Consider the following 21334-nt stretch of genomic DNA (forward strand, 5'->3'; position numbering starts at 1 on the left):
ATGTGGTTTTCCTTGTTCAAATTTAGTTATCTCAGTTCTCAGAACAAGAACATTAGGTAAGACTTCTTCATTTCTACAAGGTCTAGTTTTCAGAATCAGTAGCCATTTTTAAGCTCTTAAAATGAAAACCAAAGCAACATGAGTCATGTCTGTACAGCAGTTAATCTGAGCAGTTTGATTACTTGTGTGTGCCAATATTGGGTATTGCTCTAGTGTTGCATCAAACTGGTTTTTGATTTAATATTTTGGAAACCCAGCCACAGCATGCAGTTCCCCATGGATTTAGTTTTAATAAACTAAAAATGTTTTAATACACTATGTGAAAGACATGAGGTTTGGGACCTACAGCCTAGTTGCTAATCCCCTGGTTTACAAGCCAGGTTTGCAGCACAGCTCCCATCAGGAGCACTTCACTGTGAGTGACAGTGTCAGAAGCTTAACTGATCCCGAACAGGGAGTGCTGCAGCAGTGTGTGGGCAGCCCTATCGTATGGCTGTGCCTGGGCTGCACCAGGCTGCCTCCCACCTGCCCACCGACAGCCACACAGTCCCCCCAAACCTGTGAAAAGCGGCAGTTTCATGGGTGTGAGGCATTTTAAAATCACCAGAACCACTGCTTCTCTGAGTGCCTGTAGGTCTGCAAGGTCAGAGGTGCAGCAGTGCTACTGCTGTGCTTTCAGAAAGTGCAGGGCCCTTGGAGGATTTGAAGTGCAGGAGGCATTCTGTTTATGGCTTAGATTTACTGCAGCTCTGTGTGTGCTGGCTTCTGCTGGTTTCATCTTACTGCCTCGTCTGTCCCTGTCATCTCAGTTTGAAAGGGGCCATCCTGTTTTCATCAGGGTGCGTGTTAGAGCTCTGACTTTGTTAGAGGAAAGGCAGCCAGTTGCTTTGAAGTGTGTGATAATATTTTTGCTGCTGGATGGTGGTCACACTATATTTCCCAGCCTCTTGGATCATCATGGAACATTAGGAGAAATTGTGACAGAATATGGCTGAAGTCAGATTGATTTACTTTCCTCTACTAAATTCTTTTTTTTTGCAATTTGCATTTGATAACTACTACAGCCATAAGGTAAAAATGTGTCAGCTATTGCATCTGAACATGATCCATGCTTGCTTAAAAAACTTTTGGACTTGCCATACGTTTTTAGATTCCAGCTAAGATTTTATTAATCTTTCTGCATAATTTTCAGTTAACAGCTGCACTGTCAACATGGAGACAGAGAAGGCTTCTAAGAAACACAAGGGCAAGCACAGCTCTTAAAATCTGACTTCCTGTTTTACGACTATGAAGATGGGTGCTTATTTAGCAGCATCTATATTGTTGCATTAAAGAAGGAAAAAATGAACAAAACCTTTGTCCTTTGTCTTGCTAACTTGAGTGAAACTGGCAAAATGTTTCTGCCCTACACAATTTCTTAAGGTCTTGCTGAGCAGAAGCTCATAGAGGTACTTACACCAAATTTTTCACTTAGCTTAAATATTGGTTGTCCTGTGCATGCATGTCCATGCTGTTGGGATGTCCTGGAAACAGCCAAGATGGGAGCTCTGCAGCAGCAGGTGCAGAGGTACAGTTGTACTGCCCTAGCAACAGTCTCAGTCCCAGAGAAGAGGTGTTTAATTGGTGTGGTACTTCAAACACGGGAATGGAATTATTAGTCTGCAGAGAGAGAGTCTCTGTAGGATTAGTTTACATAATGGCCACTGAGCAGCTCTTCTGTGCCCTAGGTACCTGCTGGTGACTTGTGCCATGAGGTTGTGTCTGTGTTTCATCACTGTTTCTCCTCTGAAGTGCATGCTAGCTCAGAGAAGCACGTAGCTGATACACAAGACACAAGCTTACACTGCAGATGGGAGCATCTGAAGCAATCTGCAGTGTGTAGAAAGCCCCCTTCTCTCTGCTGTGGCATGTGAGGGTATGGCAGAATGCACAGGGCGAGACAAAGACTGGGTTTACAGAGTTCAGAAGGGGTTTGCTAGGCTATCTGAAGCAGTGCCCCATTGCACAGAAGGATATTGGTGTGTACTAGGTTGTATCAACAGTTCCTGCTACGGTTTTGGTGGTTCTTGCAAACTGGCTGTCCGATCGGCTGTGTGTCTCTGTCGGACATGCGTGGGGTGGTTCGCGTGGGACGGTTCGCAGGCAGCCCGCGATGAACAGACGAGTCTGGACTCCTCTATAGTTCAGTCTTCAGGTTGTTTATTAAAGCTTATCTCTAAGGTTTTTGTTCTGCCCAGCCGAGATCTGACCAGCAAGGCAGCCACAAGCACTCTCTGCCCCTTTAGGGCGGTCGCACATTCTTATACTGATAATTGCGTATGTGATATTTACAATTTTTCTCCAATACCCATCACCTTTATTAAACAGTGCACCTTTAGTATGAACCAATCTAAAATGCACACATCACAGAGAAGATGGATGACAAGAAGAAGGAGAAAAGCCACGAGGTCGGGCCTGAATCCTCCATCTTGCCTCCATTAGACCCCCCTGTACCAAAACCTTAAAACCTATATTCTATTCTATAAAAACACCTGCCCTACACCATTCAAACCTCTGAAACTTCCATATCCTCATGCTTTGATAGCACGACCCTTGAAGGGTCAAAATCAAGCCACCAGGTGCCCTTGGCTACATTCCAGGACTTCTGAGCCCCCCAAGGGGTCTCCCTGGGACTCAGAGCATCCGAGGTGATGCGCTGAGTTCCCACAACTGGCAAAGCATTTGGCGTTAGTAACAGGGTCATTGTTGGGCTGACCAGAGACTGGGACTATATAAAGGACATAGCTCTGTGGTACTGGAGAAGGCTTTTTAAAAAAAGGCTGATTCTGCATGCTGCACTGTATTTATAAAATTCTGATAGACAATTTTTATTACCAGAACAAGCCTATTTTGTCCTCCAAGATACAATTACATATTTTATATGTGGTGCCGGTGATTATGTAACTGCTTTCCAATAAAATTGTAAAAAAGATTTTTAGAATACAGAATAGAAGCAAATCTATATTAAAAATGCTTTGTGAATTTTTTGCTTTTGAGAAATTTATGATGAAGAACATTTATTTAGATTCACAGTGGAAGTTTCAGTTTTATCTTTATATACCAAGGAAGTCTCTCACTTATGTTTATCACATTTCCAGCTGTTGTCCCAAACACAGGCTTGTTATCGGGTGCACAGCACCAATTCACACCAAGATGAGGTGTGATTTCTATTTTTTATTTTAGTTTGTGTAAAGTAGGGAGCTGGGACATAACTCAAAAAAGGCTGGCTCTTCAATCATCAAAACATATTTATACATTTTAACAAAGGCATCAGCATTCATTTGTTATAGATTACATAACTTTTTCATTAATTATACTGAAACTCCTATTGCCAAGTTTTACCTCTCATTCTCATGCTTGTTAGTCTGCATGCACAGTTCTTCCCTCCATTTGAGTTGGGCTCATTTTGAGGAGGTGGTCAGTGGGCTGGTGGTCAGGATCTCCCACTGCTGGAAGTACCTTTCCCCCAGTTACTGCTCAGTTCTGCTGACTTCACTCCTGGTGGCTCTTGTCCAAACAGCCCATTCAGCTTGGGACTGTCTTCCCTTTCCCTTGAAAGATTGAGTAGTCAAGCACACAATGTTCACAACGCAATTGCTTAATCACAACTGTCGAGCTCTAACTACTGATTAACAACCAAAAAAATTTCAGTTTGATTCAAATTTTGGGGGGCTCAGATCTCGAGGGGCTTGAGATCATAACCACAAGGATATGACCCTTTACCTGAAACACAGTGAGGGATGTCAATCGAGGGATTGTGTGATATCTACTAGGAGAGAATGTTCTTCATAAGATGAAAAGATGTCTTCTTTGTTCTGGTTCAGAGCCAGTGGGAAGGAAAAAGCAGCTTGATGAAGCTTTGATTCAGACTGTCTTCATGGGTTAGGTTTGGCTTTTCCTTACCTCAGGTGCTTTCATCTCCCATTACCCAAGCAATGCCAGGTGAGGATTAAAGAGGGAAAAAAAATTTGCAGGGTGTCTTTTGACATAAAAATGTGGACTTCAGCAGAGAGAGATGTGAGGAAAGGATTGACACTGATGAGAGCCCCTGAGCCCGAGCTGATAACATTTGAATCACACTGATTTTGTCTCCGAGAGAGTTATTAAACAGACCCAAAGCAAACATGGAAAAAATCAAGCCCCTTCTATGCAAACACTGCAATGAAGGGAAGGGTCAGCAGAAGAAAATGGAAGGGATGGAGCACATTCCTCCATATTTTGAAAGTGTTTGTTGGAGGAATGGCAAGAGATATGGAAATAAAAAGGAAAAACTGGCCATAGTCAAGCTTTTTTGGTGCTATGCAGGATGGAGGCCAAGCTGGTGAGAAAGCCCTTTAAGTGAGAAGTCAGATCACTGGCAGAATGGTGCTCACCTCTGCCCCACAGCAAGGTGATCCTTCACACACCACTTGGGGGAAAGGCAAATAAAACCATGGAGTCATAGAGCCTCAACTGGAAGGGACCTTAAAGATCATTCAGTTCCAGCCCCCTGGCATGGACAGGGACACCTTGCACTGGACCAGGTTTCTCAGAGCTCCATCCAACCTGGCCTTAAAGATTTATAGGGATGGGACATCCACAAATTCTCTGAGCAACCTGTTCAGTGTTTCAACACCCTCAAAGTAAAGAATCCATTCCTAATATCTAATCTAAATCTGCTGTCTTTCAGTTTGAAGCCATTCCTCTTGTTCTGTCACTACCTAATCTATAAAAGTCCCCTCCGACCTTCTTGTAGGCTCCCTTCATGTACTGGAAGGGTGCAATTAGGTCACCTCGAGCCACCTTTATTCCAGGCTGTACAATCCCATTTCTCTTAGCCTTTTCACATAGAAAAGGTGCTCCATCCCTCTAATCAACTTGATGGCCTCATCTGGACTCATTTCAAGGTAGATGTCCTTACTGTGCTGGGGTGTAGCACCTTTTCTTCCTCCTATTTGAATGCAGCCTTCCCCTCTGCAGCACAGTGTGGGTGTAACTCAAAAACAGCTGTACAGATACTGTGAAGGAAATTCTGCCAGCACTGGTTAGCTCAGTGTTTGAATTTTGAAGGATTATAATGTAACTGGTGTAAGGGGCAGGAGATCAGAGTAGAGCAAGAGCTTCAACAGAATTTCCAGACTAAATCCCTAATTTCACTCAGAAGGTAAGTGTAACTATGCAGCTCCTGATTTGCCTTCAGGTCATCCCCAGCTGGTTTCAACTAAACCAGATGTTCTGCTGTAAAGTATGGTGTTCTGTGTCAGAAATAACTACTCAAGCCCACTGCTTGCTTTTAAATGCCAGGAAGGGCCCTGGAAACCTCCCATGACCTCAGGACAGCAGGCTGCATCTTTTGCTGACCAATACTGGAGCAAGGTGAACACATTTGAATCTTCTTTTCACAGATCATTGCAGCTCCCCCAGACCCAGCAATAGAAACAAATGGCCCTGCAATTTTCCACCTCATGGCTTGTTGAAGAACTGAGCAGTTTTACCATTTGCCCCAGAAGTAATGAACTCTCCAGACTTCTTAATTTCAAATCAAATGAGAGACCCTGAGTCTGCCCAAGAGATTCATTAACCTTGAATTTCAAAGAAGAAAATATCCTATAAACAAAGCCATAGTCAAATTGAAAATCTTTTGAGGGCACTGCTCCATTTGGAGGAGGGGTTAAATATTTATCATCTTGGAAAGAAGCTGATTTGGAAAGCAGGTGTTTAAACATTCATTGAATTATGGCAGTGAAATTCAGGTCTTTGCTTTGAGCCATCTCAGGTATGTGAGTCTCACCCCAACAGCAGCACTGGAGCCCCAGAAATTCCACAATGGAAGTAATGAACTGACCCATCTCTGATGAAAAAACCTCTGCCTCTATCAGCCCATTGCCACTTTATCCCAGGTGGCACTGCTAACGTCAGTGCAATGATGAGACAGTACCAGAAAATCCACAGGCAGAGCAGGTGATGGGAGAGCAGTCTTGGGTCATGCAGAACCCCAAATGGGATAAGGACCACACATTCCCAGTTACTCAGCACCACATCTCCTCTGGTGGGGAACAAAGCTGAGGAGAAAGGCACTGCAGGGGGGAAAGCTGACTGCCCCAGGATCAGTGTGACTGCTCCAGGATCATTGTGACTGCTCCAGGATCAGTGTGACTGCCCCAGGATCAGTGTGACTGCTCCAGGATCATTGTGACTGCTCCAGGATCAGTGTGACTGCTCCAGGATCAGTGTGACTGCTCCAGGATCAGTGTGACTGCTCCAGGATCATTGTGACTGCCCCAGGATCAGTGTGACTGCCCCAGGATCAGTGTGACTGCTCCAGGATCATTGTGACTGCTCCAGGATCATTGTGACTGCCCCAGGATCAGTGTGGCTGCTCCAGGATCAGTGTGACTGCTCCAGGATCATTGTGACTGCTTCAGGATCAGTGTGACTGCCACAGGATCAGTGTGACTGCCCCAGGATCAGTGTGACTGCCCCAGGATCAGTGTGGCTGCTTCAGGATCAGTGTGACTGCTCCAGGATCAGTGTGACTGCTCCAGGATCAGTGTGACTGCCTCAGGATCAGTGTGACTGCCCCAGGATCAGTGTGACTGCTCCAGGATCAGTGTGGCTGCTTCAGGATCATTGTGACTGCCCCAGGATCATTGTGACTGCCCCAGGATCATTGTGACTGCCCCAGGATCAGTGTGACTGCTCCAGGATCATTGTGACTGCCCCAGGATCAGTGTGACTGCTCCAGGATCAGTGTGACTGCTCCAGGATCAGTGTGACTGCCCCAGGATCAGTGTGGCTGCTTCAGGATCAGTGTGACTGCCCCAGGATCATTGTGACTGCCCCAGGATCATTGTGACTGCCCCAGGATCAGTGTGACTGCTTCAGGATCAGTGTGACTGCCCCAGGATCAGTGTGGCTGCTTCAGGCTCAGCCTGTAGTGGGATCACAGCTGGCTGACAGGGCAGGAAGCTGAGGGCCCTGAGGGCAGCTGTCTGAGGACCTAGTGCCCCCTGCCTTGATCAGGTCTGCTCACCTTGCATTTAATAAGGCATTAGAAGGAGACACAGCAAGCTGTAGTATTGACATGCTGTTGTGTCACTCACAGATAAGGGCATTCATTGCCACTCTGAGGTAGTCAAATAAGAGCTATCCAGTGTGAATGGTCCTCCATGCCCAGCTGGTTGATATCAATGACCTTACTTTTCACCTAAGAAGATGACAAAGAACTAAATAAGACTTCCCAATGGATATTGTTTAGGGAGACTTTGAGGCCCATCTCCTATGTATTTTTAGGAGCCAGTTTAATTATGTTTGATGTTTTCTTGGAGCAAAGGCCAGTCTGGAGGAGTTTTTCTGCTCTACAGACAGGAAGCTGACGAAACGTGCTCAGTGCCCTTGAGGTAACACCATGTCCTGTAACAGGGAGCTGTCAGAGCAGGATTAGGGCTCAGGACTGTCTGACACCCAGCTGGGAGCTCAGTTCTCCGTGTGACCTGTGGGATTCTCTGCAGTGGGAATTCAAGAGTGGGAGCCAGTGGCACGGTGGGGCTATTCAGGCTGCTCAGCTGTGCTGGCCTATCAACTATCAACATCTGTGGCTCTGTATCACTAAGAGCTTAGGGTACTGATCCAGAAAAACTATATCCAAGCTAAATCCATGCTGCCCAATACTGTCCTCCCTCTGTTCCTAGTTATGAGGTTCCCAGCATGTCCTTTGCACCAGCAACACAGCTCTGAAGCTGCAGTGAGAGGTCTAGGGAAGCAAACTGGAACAGTCTTCCTTTTGTTGGTTGATTTTTTTTTTTTTTTGTTTCTGCAGTGCACATCCAGAGCTGAAAAACTGTCCTGAAGCTGCACCAGCTGGTGTTGCACCTAAAATCCAGCTACTGGGATGCTTGGAGTGATTGGATCTCAAACTGATCTTAGTCACTTTAAACTATAGCAGAGACTGAAAAGTTTAGCTCATGAGTGGCTAGACAGAAGATAATCCTGGCATGGGATGACATAAATCTTCTAACAAGGGCTTGTGGCACACCCAAAACCATGCTAAACTGGGATGAAAGGCAGGAGTATTTGCCCTGGAGTATTTGTCTGGGTGCTGCCTGTGCAGTCACAAACCTGGGCTGGTGCTGGTGCTGGTGCCTGTCTCACCACTCACAATATGGGCAGAGTTTGCTTGTACCTGCCCACCCTCACAGCTGAGACTGACCTGCCACAGCCTGGGCACACTTGGTGAAGAGGAAAACAAAGGGCTGGAATTTGGCAGAAGTGATTAGGAGCACATGAAACCTGAGCACTGTTGCCTTCCAACTTGTTTGTGAAACACAGCAACACATGCATGGGTCGCAGATTTAGAGAGCAGTAAGCTGAGACCAAGCAACAGGGGTGACCCCACACTGTGTACACATAAACACTTCCTTCAGGTGCCTGCAAAACTCACTGCTCTAACTGTAGCTCATTGGCAGCCCTCAAGAACATTGATGAGTGTGATAATTAAAAAATACAGCTATGCATACACACAAGAAAAATAACCTTCATACATGGAGGCTATACTGGGTTAGTCTGGTGAAATGTCTTCTAGGCCACTCCTGGGAATCATCCCAAATTTATCCTCCCCAGAGTGCATAAGCATTTCTGACTATCAGTTCCTTAGATGCTTGTTTCTCAAGTGAGGGAATGGCAGAAATGGCGTGTCTTCCTTTTCACAGGCATTCTTTCACAGCCAGGTCAGCTGTGAGACTCCTGTCCTCATGGCTTGCCTCATCTGCATTTAAAAAATTTCCTGCATTGGATCATGGGCTGTCCTTCTCTCACCATTTAGAAATAGACCATATAGAAATATTCACTTATATTCCACCAGTTAAATTATTCCTCTTAGCAAAAATATAGTAATAATGAATCCTACAGCACTTGATGCCTGAGGATCTTGGGGCACACTTCAGTCTATGTGAACATAACCTTGCAGTACTGTGAGATGGACCAGTACTGATGTCTCCAAGGCAAAGTAGAGACATAACAAATTAAAAAATATACCCCAGAGTACACAAACAGCCCAGGATATAACCCTCAGTCTTGGCTTTGAGAAACATGTCTGGGCTCTTACCATACACTCAATAAGAATTTTCACTGTGACTGTATTTTAATAAAAGAAAAGCATCTTTCCCTGTGTTATAGAAAATAACTAATTTTTTTTTGCCATTAAAAACGCTTCATAAAATTCATATTCATTTGAAGGTAAAAGTAGTCAAAGTTTACAGATAGAAATGAATACATTTGGCAGATAGACTGTTTTCTTTCTTTCCACAATGACAGAATTTTTTCATATCTCCATTTTTATTTTGGACTTCTTTTGGACATCCTTTTGACACAGAACAGTTACATCTGGACCTGACAGTGCCCCAGCTACCCTGCAGCCCGTCAATGACACTGCCCCATTTTTCCACTCTCTACACAGAAAGAAAGCCCTCAAATGTTGTGCCCTCTCCTTTGCCTTCCAGTTTCAGCACAAGGTTGCACCCCCCCAGCAGCCCATGCTGCCCTTGCAGGACAGCTCTGGCAAGGCAGGGAGCAGCCTGGAGCTGGGTGAAATGGTCAGTCCATGCTGGGAGCTCCCCCATCCTTACCAGTCACCCACTTGCTTTGCCCAGATTCACACCTTCCCTTTGCCCACCCAAGCTGTGACAGCACCCCCTGTCCCCAATCCTCCTCCTTTCTGGCTCCAGCTCTTGGCAGCTCAGGGTGAGGCTGAGGACTGGGAAGCTCGAGTCCCACCAAGAGGTAGAATATTGAGCTGTTTTCCCTTGATAATGGTGTTTTCTGAGTATCAGCTCTTAAACGTGAGTCCTCTGTACTTCCCAGAGCAAAAGAACTGTCAGATAAAATAAAATTTCTAAAATACTGCAAAAATCACAGTCCCAAACAGAAAATTCATTTAGTGCCCAACTTGAAACACTGTGAGTGGACAGATATTTCACATGTGTGAAAAGAAAAACATCTCATGCTACTTATATAAAAGGGGCCACCACAAATCCCCAGGGGATTCTAAAGAGCCATGATACAGGCACACAATTATTTTTTCTAAGTAAGGCTTTCTTTCCTGAATGCAGTATATCTCCTTATGTGCATGGCAAAATTATCACTATCCTATTTAAGAAATTAAAATTCAAAATCCAGTAATAGAACTGGTAAATCAAAGTAAACTTGTTTTATAACTTTTGAGGAATAAATAAAAAATTAATTCTGCCATAAGTGCAGCATTGGACAAACAGATCTGTCATAACTAAAGAGTGTACACACAGTGCTGGGCTTATCAATATGTGAACAAAATTCTACTCCCTCTAGTAAATTATTGGTTTCCTGCTGGCAACAAGTGTGGATGGTATTAAGCCAGAATCTAGCAGAAGACTTTGGTTTCTATGTGATAGTCTTTGTCTAAAGTAACATCTTACTTGCATGGATTTTAAAATAGAGCATCTTACTACAGATTGTGGTAGATTTTTACAACTTTCAGTGCTACTCCAGGTTGCAGATCCTGCGGAGTTATCACATCTAAGAGCATTAATTTAATAATGGCAGAGCTTCTGTGTCACCAGTTTCAGGCTTCTGCTTCTGAAAACACCAAACCATACTACTATTTTCATAAGCTTCTTGCATTATTTTAACAGTAAGAATTTGCCCATTCTTTTTTAATGGGAAGTCTGTTCCAAGCACCTTCTTGTTCTAAGAGGTTGGACATATCTTCTAATTTCTGATCCAAATGCAATCATGCACAGTTTCTGGTGGTTTTTTTTTCTACTGCTAACTATGTCCCATAGCTCCTTCCACGTTGCAGTATTTATAGACATGAGCTGAAATCCCTTTGAGCCTTTGTTTGGCTAGATTGATCCCACCACCTGTTCTCATCTCTCTCACAGGACAGCCTCTTCAGTTCCCCAATTATCCCAGCCATTTTCTGTCTCGCTTCCAATTCAAAACAATTTTTCCTGGCTGTTAGTTACTGAAATTGTACACACCCTTCCAGATGCTGTTTCACTTGGGCCTGCACCTGTGAAAATGGAGTTTGGAGTTACCTCTCCCCTTACATCCAGGCATTGCAAGTACCCCCTTCATGGCTAACTCATGGGGGTCATTTGTGTCACTCTCCAAACAGCCTGCAGACAAGCCCTCTCTAATTTGGCTGTGGAGCTGCTCTGCCTTAATCATTACTTCCCCTGAACTGATAAACATCCAAGAAAGATGCATGAGTGGTGGCATGGAAGTCTGCAATGCTCACAGCCTCTGCTGGGCTCTGCAAGAGCTATAACTGTGCTGTGCTGCCATGTGGGCAAGGGAGAGCCCTTGGAGCTTCCCACTCCTCTGCCTCACAGCCTCTCAGGACACCCATTCTCCCACCAGGCCATGCAGGGACTGTCCCACACTAGCTCTTCTGGCTCCCCACTTGTGTGCAGCACAGACTTGGCCTCCAGAAATGGATGTGGATTCACCTGGCAGGAGCCCCCATGGCCACCTGCCCTGTTTGGTGGGAAGGAATCACCTCTGCAGGGCAAGAATCCCCTCTGCTCATCCAAGCCCTAGCAAGGTGGGTCACTGTCCAGAACATCCACAGGGAACTCAGAAGGAAGCAGCAAAACTTCCAGAAGATGTGAAAATATAATTCCTTGCTCTTTTAGGAATGCCTTTTCTTTCCATAATTTCAGCCATTTCCCTAGGTGGTGAGGCATGACCTAAAGGGATGACATACTGGATTTACAGGTTGCAGTCAGGCTCTGGTATTTCTGGTTCTTTCAGCTCTTTTGTAGAAGTACAGAATTGTTAAGGTTGGAAAAAACCTCTAAGATCATAGAGTCTAACTCTTAATCCAGCACTGCCAGATTCACCTCTAAACCAGGTCTCTAAGCACCACACCTACACTTCCAGGGACATTTCCACCACTTCCCTAGGCAGCCTATTCTATTACTTGATCACCATTTTGCTGAAGAAAATTTATTATTTATTATTTATCTAGAGTGTTTTTTTAATAACCAGTCTAAACTTCCCCTGGTGAAATTTGAGGGTGTTTCCTCTTGTTCTGTCACTTTTTGTCTGGGAGAGGAGCCTGACCCCAACCTGGTTACAGCCTTCTGCCAGATGGTTCCAGAGAGCCACAAGGCCTCCCTTGTCCCCAGGCTGAGCACACCCAGCTCCCTCAGACACTCCTGATATGACTCACTCTCCAGACTCTTCACCAGCTCTGTTGTTGTCCCCCTCTGGACACGATCCAGCCCCTCAGTGTCCTTCTGCAGTGAGGTCTACAGGAGCTGAGGTGCTGCCCCACAGTGCTGAATTGTGCTCTGTTACACACAGAACATGCAGATGATGGATTTTGATGTGTTTCTTTCTCTGACTGGTCTTTCAGAGAAAATGGATGGGCACCCACTGCAGGAGCCTCGTGAGTCCAAATGAGGAGCAAACCTGCAGACTGGGGCTCCCGTGTCCGACTGATGGAAGCATAGCACAGGATGTGCCGGGGCTGACACCTTTCCTGCAGGTCAAACAAGAGGCAGTCAGCCCTCCAGCAGAGATCAGTTGTCTCTTTTTGAGCAGAAAGAAATGAACTGAGCTTACAGGCAGGACCTGGGCCCCAGAGGTGCCTGTTCCCAAGACAGAAACACATCTGGGCACCTCTTGGCTCCTGCTAAACCATATTACTGTCCAGGAAGGCAACAGAGTAGCTCCCAGAGGGGTTGGGGTGCTTTGTCATAGGGTGCTTGCTTGCCTGTTTGAATGGAGAAGAGATTGCTTCTTGGACTCATCTGTGAGGGAGCTCAGCACCCCCAGCAGCAGAGCTGACACCCCGGAGGGAAGGGGACTGGCTTTCCTTCCAGTGGGGCATCAAAACCTTAACAAGGTGTTTGGGGATGCCTGGTGGCTCTGCAAATAGGAGCCATGCCTTGAAATGCCTCCAAGGGAAACTGCTGGGAACTGTGTGCAGGCAGAAGGAAATTGCCCAGACTGGACTTTGGCTAAGGCACAGCACCTGACACCTGGGGAGGGAGCGTGCCACAGAGCTTCCCCAGCCGCGCGTGGTGCTGCTCCTGTGCAGAGCAGCACCTCGGAGCAGGGCTCACCCCTGACAGGGCTCATGGCCACTTGGCACCACCACTGGCAGTAGCTCTGGACAAGGCTTCATAGGAGCTGTGCCCATTGTCCTCTCCTGCAAAAGGGGAATTCCAGCAGCTCTTACCAACCTGAAAAATGAATTCTTCTCTCTTCCTTTTTTTCTAGGCTTTTTCTCTGTTCACATTTTTCTCTTCTATCATCTGACACTTTTCATTAGTCGTTTTCTTCTTTATAATCTCCTTTTTCTAGATAATTTTTCTCCTCTCATACAGTTCCCTCACTTGTCACTCTACTTCTTTTCTCAAAAGCATGGTATTGTTTTTTAAAAATGTTTACTTGTCTTGTCCAAATCCTCTCCATCATGCTTTCCCTGAGTTTCCTCATTGCCTTTTATTTTCCATTGAAGCTGCTTAGCTGCTTTTGCCACTTGATTAAACATCCAGGATGTTTCTCATCCTTCTCAAACTTCTGTGTACAAGGTCTGGGGCCACAGGTCTACTCCTGAATGTAGTCTGCATTCCACTATTGCTTCCATCCTCAGAAGACCCCAAGCCCAGCTTCCATTTGGGAGATTGACCATAAGTCAGTTTTTATGCTAGGGGAGCCTATGCAATTATAAGGGCATAGGCTTTATAAAAGACCAATCATACTGTAATACTGGATCTAGAAATATTCATGAGTAGCTGTGATCCTGAGCAAGAAGAAAATTGTTGCAATGTGTTTCAGTTAGTTATAAACTGCTTTTGGTACATTTTGGTCAATAAGAACAAAAGAAGGCATCTTCACTGGTTTCTTGCCATGGCAGTAACATTTCTGACAATTCATTCAAAGACCCCTCTCTCCATTAGGCCTAATTTCTCCCCAGTAACTTGTTCTTATTTCTGGGAAAATCAGTCTCATTAATATTTGCAGGTACAAGCTTACCCATATTTTTTCAGTACCACTGCTGGGTAACCCTAAGTAATTCTCTTCGATTTGGCTTTATAGAAAAGAAATACTAATTCTGTTATTTATAGTTGCAATGAGTAAACTAATTAACACTTAGTAGTGCTTCTGGACATGTCTCTCTTCTTGCCTTTCAACATTTTGGCCACTACTCAGTTTTCTTCATGTTATCACTGCCTTCACACTAGCTGAAGCACCCAGAACCATAACTAATTTGACAGAGGGAGATGTCTAGTGCTACATGAAGAAGGGTTATTCATGCCATTGCCTGTGATGTGATATCTCCAGTTGTGCATCTCCAAGTGACATTGGCTCTGCTTCCACTGTATCATATTGACAGTTCACACCCTGCTTGTTGTTCAACTGATACCATAGGAAAGCCTTTTTCCACCTGGTTGGTAGGCTGCTTTTCAAGTTTCTCTGTCTGACTGGATGTCTGCACTGGGGTTAGTTCTGATTACAGACAGGACTTGCACTGAAGGGATCTCACTTGAATAACTCTGCTGCACCCTTAAAATATTGACGTTAACTATCAGCCTGTAAGTCAAGGTGAACTACAGCTCTGTTCATCTTCCAGTTCTTTAGGGCAAGGTTCAGGACCTGCTGTGCCATACTGATGACCTGACACAACCCATAGCTTAGGTTTAATGGCCTTATAAACCACTTTTTCCAATGCAAATATGAAACTGCACTATCATGTGGGCTCAGGTACTGTCCTCCACATATGCTCAGGTGCAGCTGAGAAAGATCTCAGGTTCTTTCCCAGGAGACTTCCCAAATGCTCATGAACTTGGTGCAAACATCTGGTGGGTTTTCACTCACAGAAATGCAGGACTATGTGTCTGAAAGCTTCAAACCATATTTATTGTAAATTCATGGAAAAAAAAAAAAAAAAGAAGAAACCACAGGCTGGTAAACTATTACATCTCAGTGTAAAGAACTTGTCCAGCTATGTGCAATCAGATATTGACAAGAATATCTAAATAAGCAACAACTTCTCAATATAAATCTCATTAAATAAAAAAGAAAATTATTTCCATATTTACAGATTACAATGCAAATGGATCCTTAAAGCATTATTTTGTATTTAGCAGGTTTATTTCTTTGAAATAAAAGAGAAATGGCTTGAATCTAAGAGTGTACTTTGGAAGCAGCTTTCTAGACAGTCTGTGTTACCACCAGTGAAAGGACAAGCAGCCTCCCCTCGATCCCTGCTCTGCTTCTTCTGCCGTCAGGCTTTCACCGAAGGGCTTCTGGTACCTCCACCTATGAAACAGGGAAGGGAAGGGCGTTCATTACATTTGCTGTACAGTCTAGATGGCAAAATACTTGAAATTCCTGCCAGACATTCAATGCCAAGAGCTCTGTGCTACACATCATCTCCCATAACAAGACTGAGCCTGGGAAAGCACCCCACTTTCTGTCAAAATCACTGTGCTGAGAAAAGCCTAATCAGAAGGAAGCCTCCTCCCAAGTGCTTTATTATGCTCACATTTCTAAGATTTTTTTTATAACTAAATATGTGTACTAAAATTAACTGAGCCTGTGCTATATTTGGACCACAATCAGTTACTGAGCTAGGATCTCTTACTCACCCGCCTTAATTGCTTTATGCTGCTTGCCCGAATTGCTTCCATAAGGTTGTCATGGAGAGACCTTTGTGGGGTGGATGGCCGGGTGGAGGGTCGTGAGCCTTCCTCTGATTTTCTGTCTGAGACTGATTTCAAAGAATCTTTAATTTCTTTCAATATGCTGTTCTCATGTTTTCTGGTTTTTTTGCCTTTTTTCTTTTTCTGTCCATTATGTAAGGCTTTTTCTTGCTGTTTGATGACTTCAGCTATATTCCTGGTAGGTGCCTTCTTCTCTGGAATAACGGGAGGAGGGGGAGGAGGAGGGGGAGGGGGGGGCGAGGGGGGAAGGGGAGGGGGTGGTGCAGGTGCTGAAGGCTGACATTTCACTGGCAGTGCTTTCTTAGGGAGCTTTGGGGAAGACCACGGAGAGCTTTTAGGCGACACATAAGGTGAGGACCGAGGTGTCCCCTTCTGCAAAACTTTGGTCTTTGGATTGACAGCTCCGTCACAACCTGACTCTTGCTGCCGCTGCTCCTGCATACGCTTTTGCCTTTGTTTATCCATATTTCTTGTCAGGATACTTGTCATGCTCATTCTTGGGCCAGCAAGGTCAAAGTGGTACCCCAGCTTTACCAGAGTGGTGTTCTCTTTCAACAGTTTGACTATGTCCATTTCCACCTGGCTGCCCATGATGTGCCTTTGATTGTGGAACCGCAGTTCTGTTAGAACCTTGTTGTGCTGCAAAGCTCTCATGATGGCCAGCACGCCTTTGCCTGTGATAAAATTTGACTCAATATTCAGACTAGTTATATGCTGATTAACCTTTAACATACCAGCAATAGCTATTGCCACATTGTCATCAGCATGGGTGTTAGCCAAGCTGAATGATTTAACCACTGTGTTGTCCCTCAGGGCTTGAGAAAATTGTATAAGCATCTGTGAAGTGATGTTTTCAATGTTGTTCAGATTGACCTCTGTGGTGTCAGGGTCGTTGCTCCTAACTTTTTCCAAAGCATCTTCAATAACTGTTGGGTTACCACAAGGGTGGATGGCACTGCTTTTTAAGCTCCGATTATCACTGTCTTTTCCATCATGGCCATTGAGGAAGCTTTCATCATCCTTTGCACCATTACACTTTTTGTGTCTGACGTGGTCAGAACGCCTGCCAGCTGCAGCATTTTGCTCTTCTTCATTCTCATCATCACTGTCACCTTCATCTTCCTCTTCATCTTCTTCTTCATCGTCCTCTTCAGTATATGCCTCCTCAGACACTTCACTATTGCTTTCTGTGAAACATTCTTCTTGAAGTTCTTCTGAATTGTCCTCTTCTTGCTCAGAATCCTGAACAGGAATGTAGGTGTGGGTGTTAAACATGATTGAAGTAATGTAACTGCTGCCTTTTAGCACAGGAACAATTATACTGACACTATACAAATTAACATTGAAAGCTAAAAACAAACAGATACAGTTAGGAGAACGGAAAATGATTCATCTAACACCTATGCAACATTATTTCTTTTACATTCTTTAGAAAACGCTCAGCATAAATTGCAAACACTTTACCAATGTCAGTGATTTCTGCCAAGAGACAACCTGATACAAGGAATTACGACATGGACATACTTCAGGTTTTCTATGAGTTGGCATGTCTACAAGGGGTTATAATTTGGATCCTTGACAGCAGAAACATAAGACAACAATTTCAGAATGAACATGAGCAACAAGCTTCTTCATTTCATGAGGATTAGACATCTCAGACTCCCTTGCATATGTTAGTACATCTGAAAAATTAAAGGTTGCCATGCTTTAAAATACAAATAGTGCCTGCATGTGTAGTCTAGTATACCAGCATGCAAAACAGTACAGAATTAGAGAAGTTGTGTCAAAAATACTTTGGATGTACTGCACGGGCTCCACATACTAACAAACTATCTATGAAGAAAGGTTTGAGATGCATTCCCACAGGTAAGATGTAACCACTCATCAATAACGCCTGAATTTCTTTGTGTTTGTCGGGAGCTAAGCTGGTGCTCACTGCCAGGTGTCACAGGTCAGCTGCCATACTGTAAATTGTCATAACTCACTGTCTACAGAGCAAATGCATTGTTTTTCTGAAACACAAGGTTCTTTTAGTGTGTTTGGTGGGTACCAGGAAGGCAAACGTGGAACCATGCCCCAAAGCTCTGCTTGCTGCCTTCAGCAATTATGGTGGCTAAAGAGAACTCTGTGCAGAGGAGCAGGAAAAGGTCTTCACCCCAGGAAAGACTCACGCTCCCCATGGAGGACTCCAGTAGTGTGATGGGGATCTGTGGGTTGTGACAGAGCCAGAGTCTACAACCAACCTTAAAACTCTTGCTCAGAAGGTCTTCCATGTCATGTTTTGCCTACTGGAAAAACTACAGGTATGCAGTTATCTTTACAATTGTAAATGTTCGTAAAACTTTGGACGAATTATAATTGTTCTGTAAGCACTGCTTTAGCACTACTTGTGTTTTAATCTCTGTAAAATACTAGATTGTATTTTCCAAAGTGAGTACACTCTGCAGAGACACAGTGATTCTGTTTCTGGAAAACAAAAGTGTTACTAAAAGGACAGCCTATTTTTAGACAACCTGTGCAGTTTTAGGTTTGCTTAGTTATCTGGTTCTGAAAATAGAGACCTGTTAAAATGCAGGGTACTGTTTCACAATGTTCAGTAGGATTCTGTGCTGGGAAATATGCAAAAAATATGCTAATTGTAATGTTTGCAGAACTGTGACTCTTAATGAAACAGGACATTGAGTTGTTTCTGCCTGATGTTCCTGAGCATTCAGTACCTGGGGTCTTGCAGGGTCTGATTGCATTGGCCTGCACAGAGTTCTTGTAGGACCCAAGCTGCTTCTCCTGTAGAACATGTGCAGCAAGGCCCTTATGCTGAGAGATACTGGGCTACCTATAGGCTTGTTATGGGATTAAGATTCATATCTGTATCTTCTTTATATGTGTAGGGCTTTAAGACCTGAAAACACCAGGTATCCAGAAAGTCTTCATGGCTTTGGTTTTATATCTTGAGGAATATATACTACAGATGAGCAGAAGGAGGTGCTTTTAAATTTACTATTAATAAGTTTAGTGATGTTAAATTAATGAAAACCTACTTGATTTTTTTTTTTTTGAGTGAATTTTTGTGGTCAAAGGCAGAATTTAGTTGCCTGTCATGTACATTGTCTGCTGTCACAATAACCTGCATGATAATTTTGAAATTGAATATGGAGACATATTCTTACTGTAGCAGCCCTGTGGCACAGGACTGCTGCAGGCAACGTGTAGGGCTTCACCTTACTTTGTGGGAACAATATGAGGAACAGTTAGGACTAAGAGAGTCAATGCTGAGGTAAATATCTTGGGAGGACAAGTTATTCACCCTAAAAGGCTATCTGCAAGTTGTTTGCCGTTTGGACCAGCTGATCTGTCACCACTAACTATAGAAGGCGCATGAATAACCATCTTAGATAAAGGTGCATAATTTCTAAATGGTTGAAAGCAAGAAGAAAACTTTCAAGGACCTTTCTCATTGCCATCAGTGGAGAGAGTCTTTGTGACCTCTGTATCAGCATATCAACCTTTTCTACTTTAAGGATGCATTTTGGAAGTTTTTTCTCAGACCAAAAAAAGTATAGAATCTTTTTGCCAGAACTTGGAGGTTTAGCCAGTACCCAACATTAATGCTGTATATACATGAAAAAAAAAAAAAAAAAGAAGAAAGATTCTGCCATTGTATAAGATACAGAACTAGACCTGTTCAGCAGGTTTTTTAGAACAGCCCAGGTTTCAAGTTCCAGGCTAAGCTGGAAATAAACATTAATCTTGCCATTTACTCTCTAGGACTGACAAACAGGGAGTGAAGTTGATGTCTGCAAGCTGATACTAACGGTCTGATGACAGCTACTGGTCCGTGCTTTTGCCTGCAAAGACCTTATACCACCATTCACAAACAAGAGAAAATACTTACATGTAAAAACATCCTGGATGTTGCAGGGTAATTTAATACATCTGACTTTCCTCTAGGAAGATATTTTATCTAATGCATAAACTGCAATTATTTGCTTGCACATGAATTAATCTCCTGAATCAAGGCTGTTAGAGATTGTGAGTCCAGTTTTGCTGTCTTTGCCTTTGTTGTATTACTTTCTGTTTAAATATGGGAAAATGTGTCCCTATAAGCACAGCAAAAGCTTGGTATGAAGCAGTGCTTAAAAGTCCCCAAGTCCCCACTTTGCTTTGAAATTACATGGAGCCATCATGAAAACAGAAGTTGCTTTTTTGGTTGGTCTCAGTCTCACATACACTTTTAGCAAGGATCAGGAGTGCCATCGTGGACATCAGCTGAGACTGGGAGTGCTTGCCAAGAGCCCTTCACTCCTGCCCAGCTGTACTGCTCATTTGCAGTTCAGGAAATGGCTTTTATTACTAACATTTTTATTTTGAGGGATGAGTTGCCTAACAAACACTATTGATTGTTTTTTGGGGAATGCAGTTAAATGGTTTGACTGATGACTCTACCCCAGGCCACTTTTTAAATAATGTACAGCTGCCCTCTGACTACAGTTGCCAGAAGACTCCTGAGCCATGCCAAGGATCCTCAGCAGGAACAAAGCAACACAAGCTGCTGACTGCAACACAAGCTGCTTTCTTCCAGCGAGCACAAAACCTGACATCCGCTTACTCAGCTTCTGACATAACATGTATTCAAAATTATCTTCCTTACATGTTTCTCAGCACTCAGTACTGGTTGTTTTTTAAGGAAAGGAAAAGGCATTATGTGTAGCTTTCTTTAAAAAAATCAAATACTATCAAAAAGCCCATATCTCTACCTATTAATAATTTCTAACAGGACCTTTACTTTTTGTTCCTATTTTAATCACTAAATGATAGTTTTTACGGCACTTTCTTCTGTTCTGAACTGAGCACTTAAGAGCAAATAGTCTCTAACCAGTGCTTTAGCAGGCACAGAGGTATGGCTAACAATGTTCTTAAAAATGCCACAAGAGACTGAAAGAAATTAAATCAGTCAGAGACATCATGCCAATGCAGGATAAAACTAAATATCTATAGGAAGCAGCAAATGCCTCAGCTTCTTACCTTCTCGCATGCACCCAACCTCTCTTTTTCTAGGAGCTTCTTGGTCTCCCTCTCCCAGTAGGCCATCAGTGCTTCCCTGCTGAAAGTCCCTGTTGGGGTTTTCTCCGTCAGGCTCTTCTGCCGCTGTCCCACTGGAAGGTTACGGTCGGGCTCTATGTCCTCTAGCTCCCGCTCCAGCTCCTTCAGCTCCTCTTCAGTGAGAGAAGCGAGGAGCTCATCTTCATCAATGTCTTCATATTTACTGAGCTCTCTTCTGTACCCAAAGGTAGACATGGTCCTGCTTGGTCAGGCTGGTACAAAGCTACAGTGACCAGGCATTCAAGAAGGCTGAAGCAAGCAAGCTGTGTCTGGTGTGGTCAGCAACTGTTTCCCTGCATAGCCAGAGGCACCCTTTTAAGAGTAATCATCAGGGGCTTACGACAATGCATGAAGGGATGAAAGCATGCTCCGTTTTAAGCATCAGACGTCAGCTAGACATCTGAACAGCAAGAATGTCCCAACACTAATGTTTGCAAGTCCCTTAAAGAGGGGGATTATTGACACACTGGCCATGGCCATATTTAGAGCAGGCAGCTAGTGGG

The 21334-nt window shown here is 44.0% G+C and overlaps 1 protein-coding gene across 1 annotated transcript; it reads right to left on the reverse strand.

The window, feature by feature from the left end:
- Positions 1-14992: 14992 nt before the first annotated feature.
- LMOD2 (leiomodin 2) lies at positions 14993-21130 on the reverse strand. Its single transcript, XM_030237667.2, has 3 exons — positions 20754-21130; positions 15657-16973; positions 14993-15327 (listed from the first exon to the last, which is right to left on the reverse strand). Exons 1-3 carry the CDS (start codon positions 21024-21026, stop codon positions 15301-15303), a joined length of 1617 nt encoding a protein of 538 aa, XP_030093527.2. The 5' UTR covers positions 21027-21130; the 3' UTR covers positions 14993-15300.
- Positions 21131-21334: the final 204 nt, after the last annotated feature.

This window comes from Serinus canaria, chromosome 1A, assembly GCF_022539315.1.
Source record: "Serinus canaria isolate serCan28SL12 chromosome 1A, serCan2020, whole genome shotgun sequence".
Taxonomy (NCBI): Eukaryota; Metazoa; Chordata; class Aves; order Passeriformes; family Fringillidae; genus Serinus; species Serinus canaria.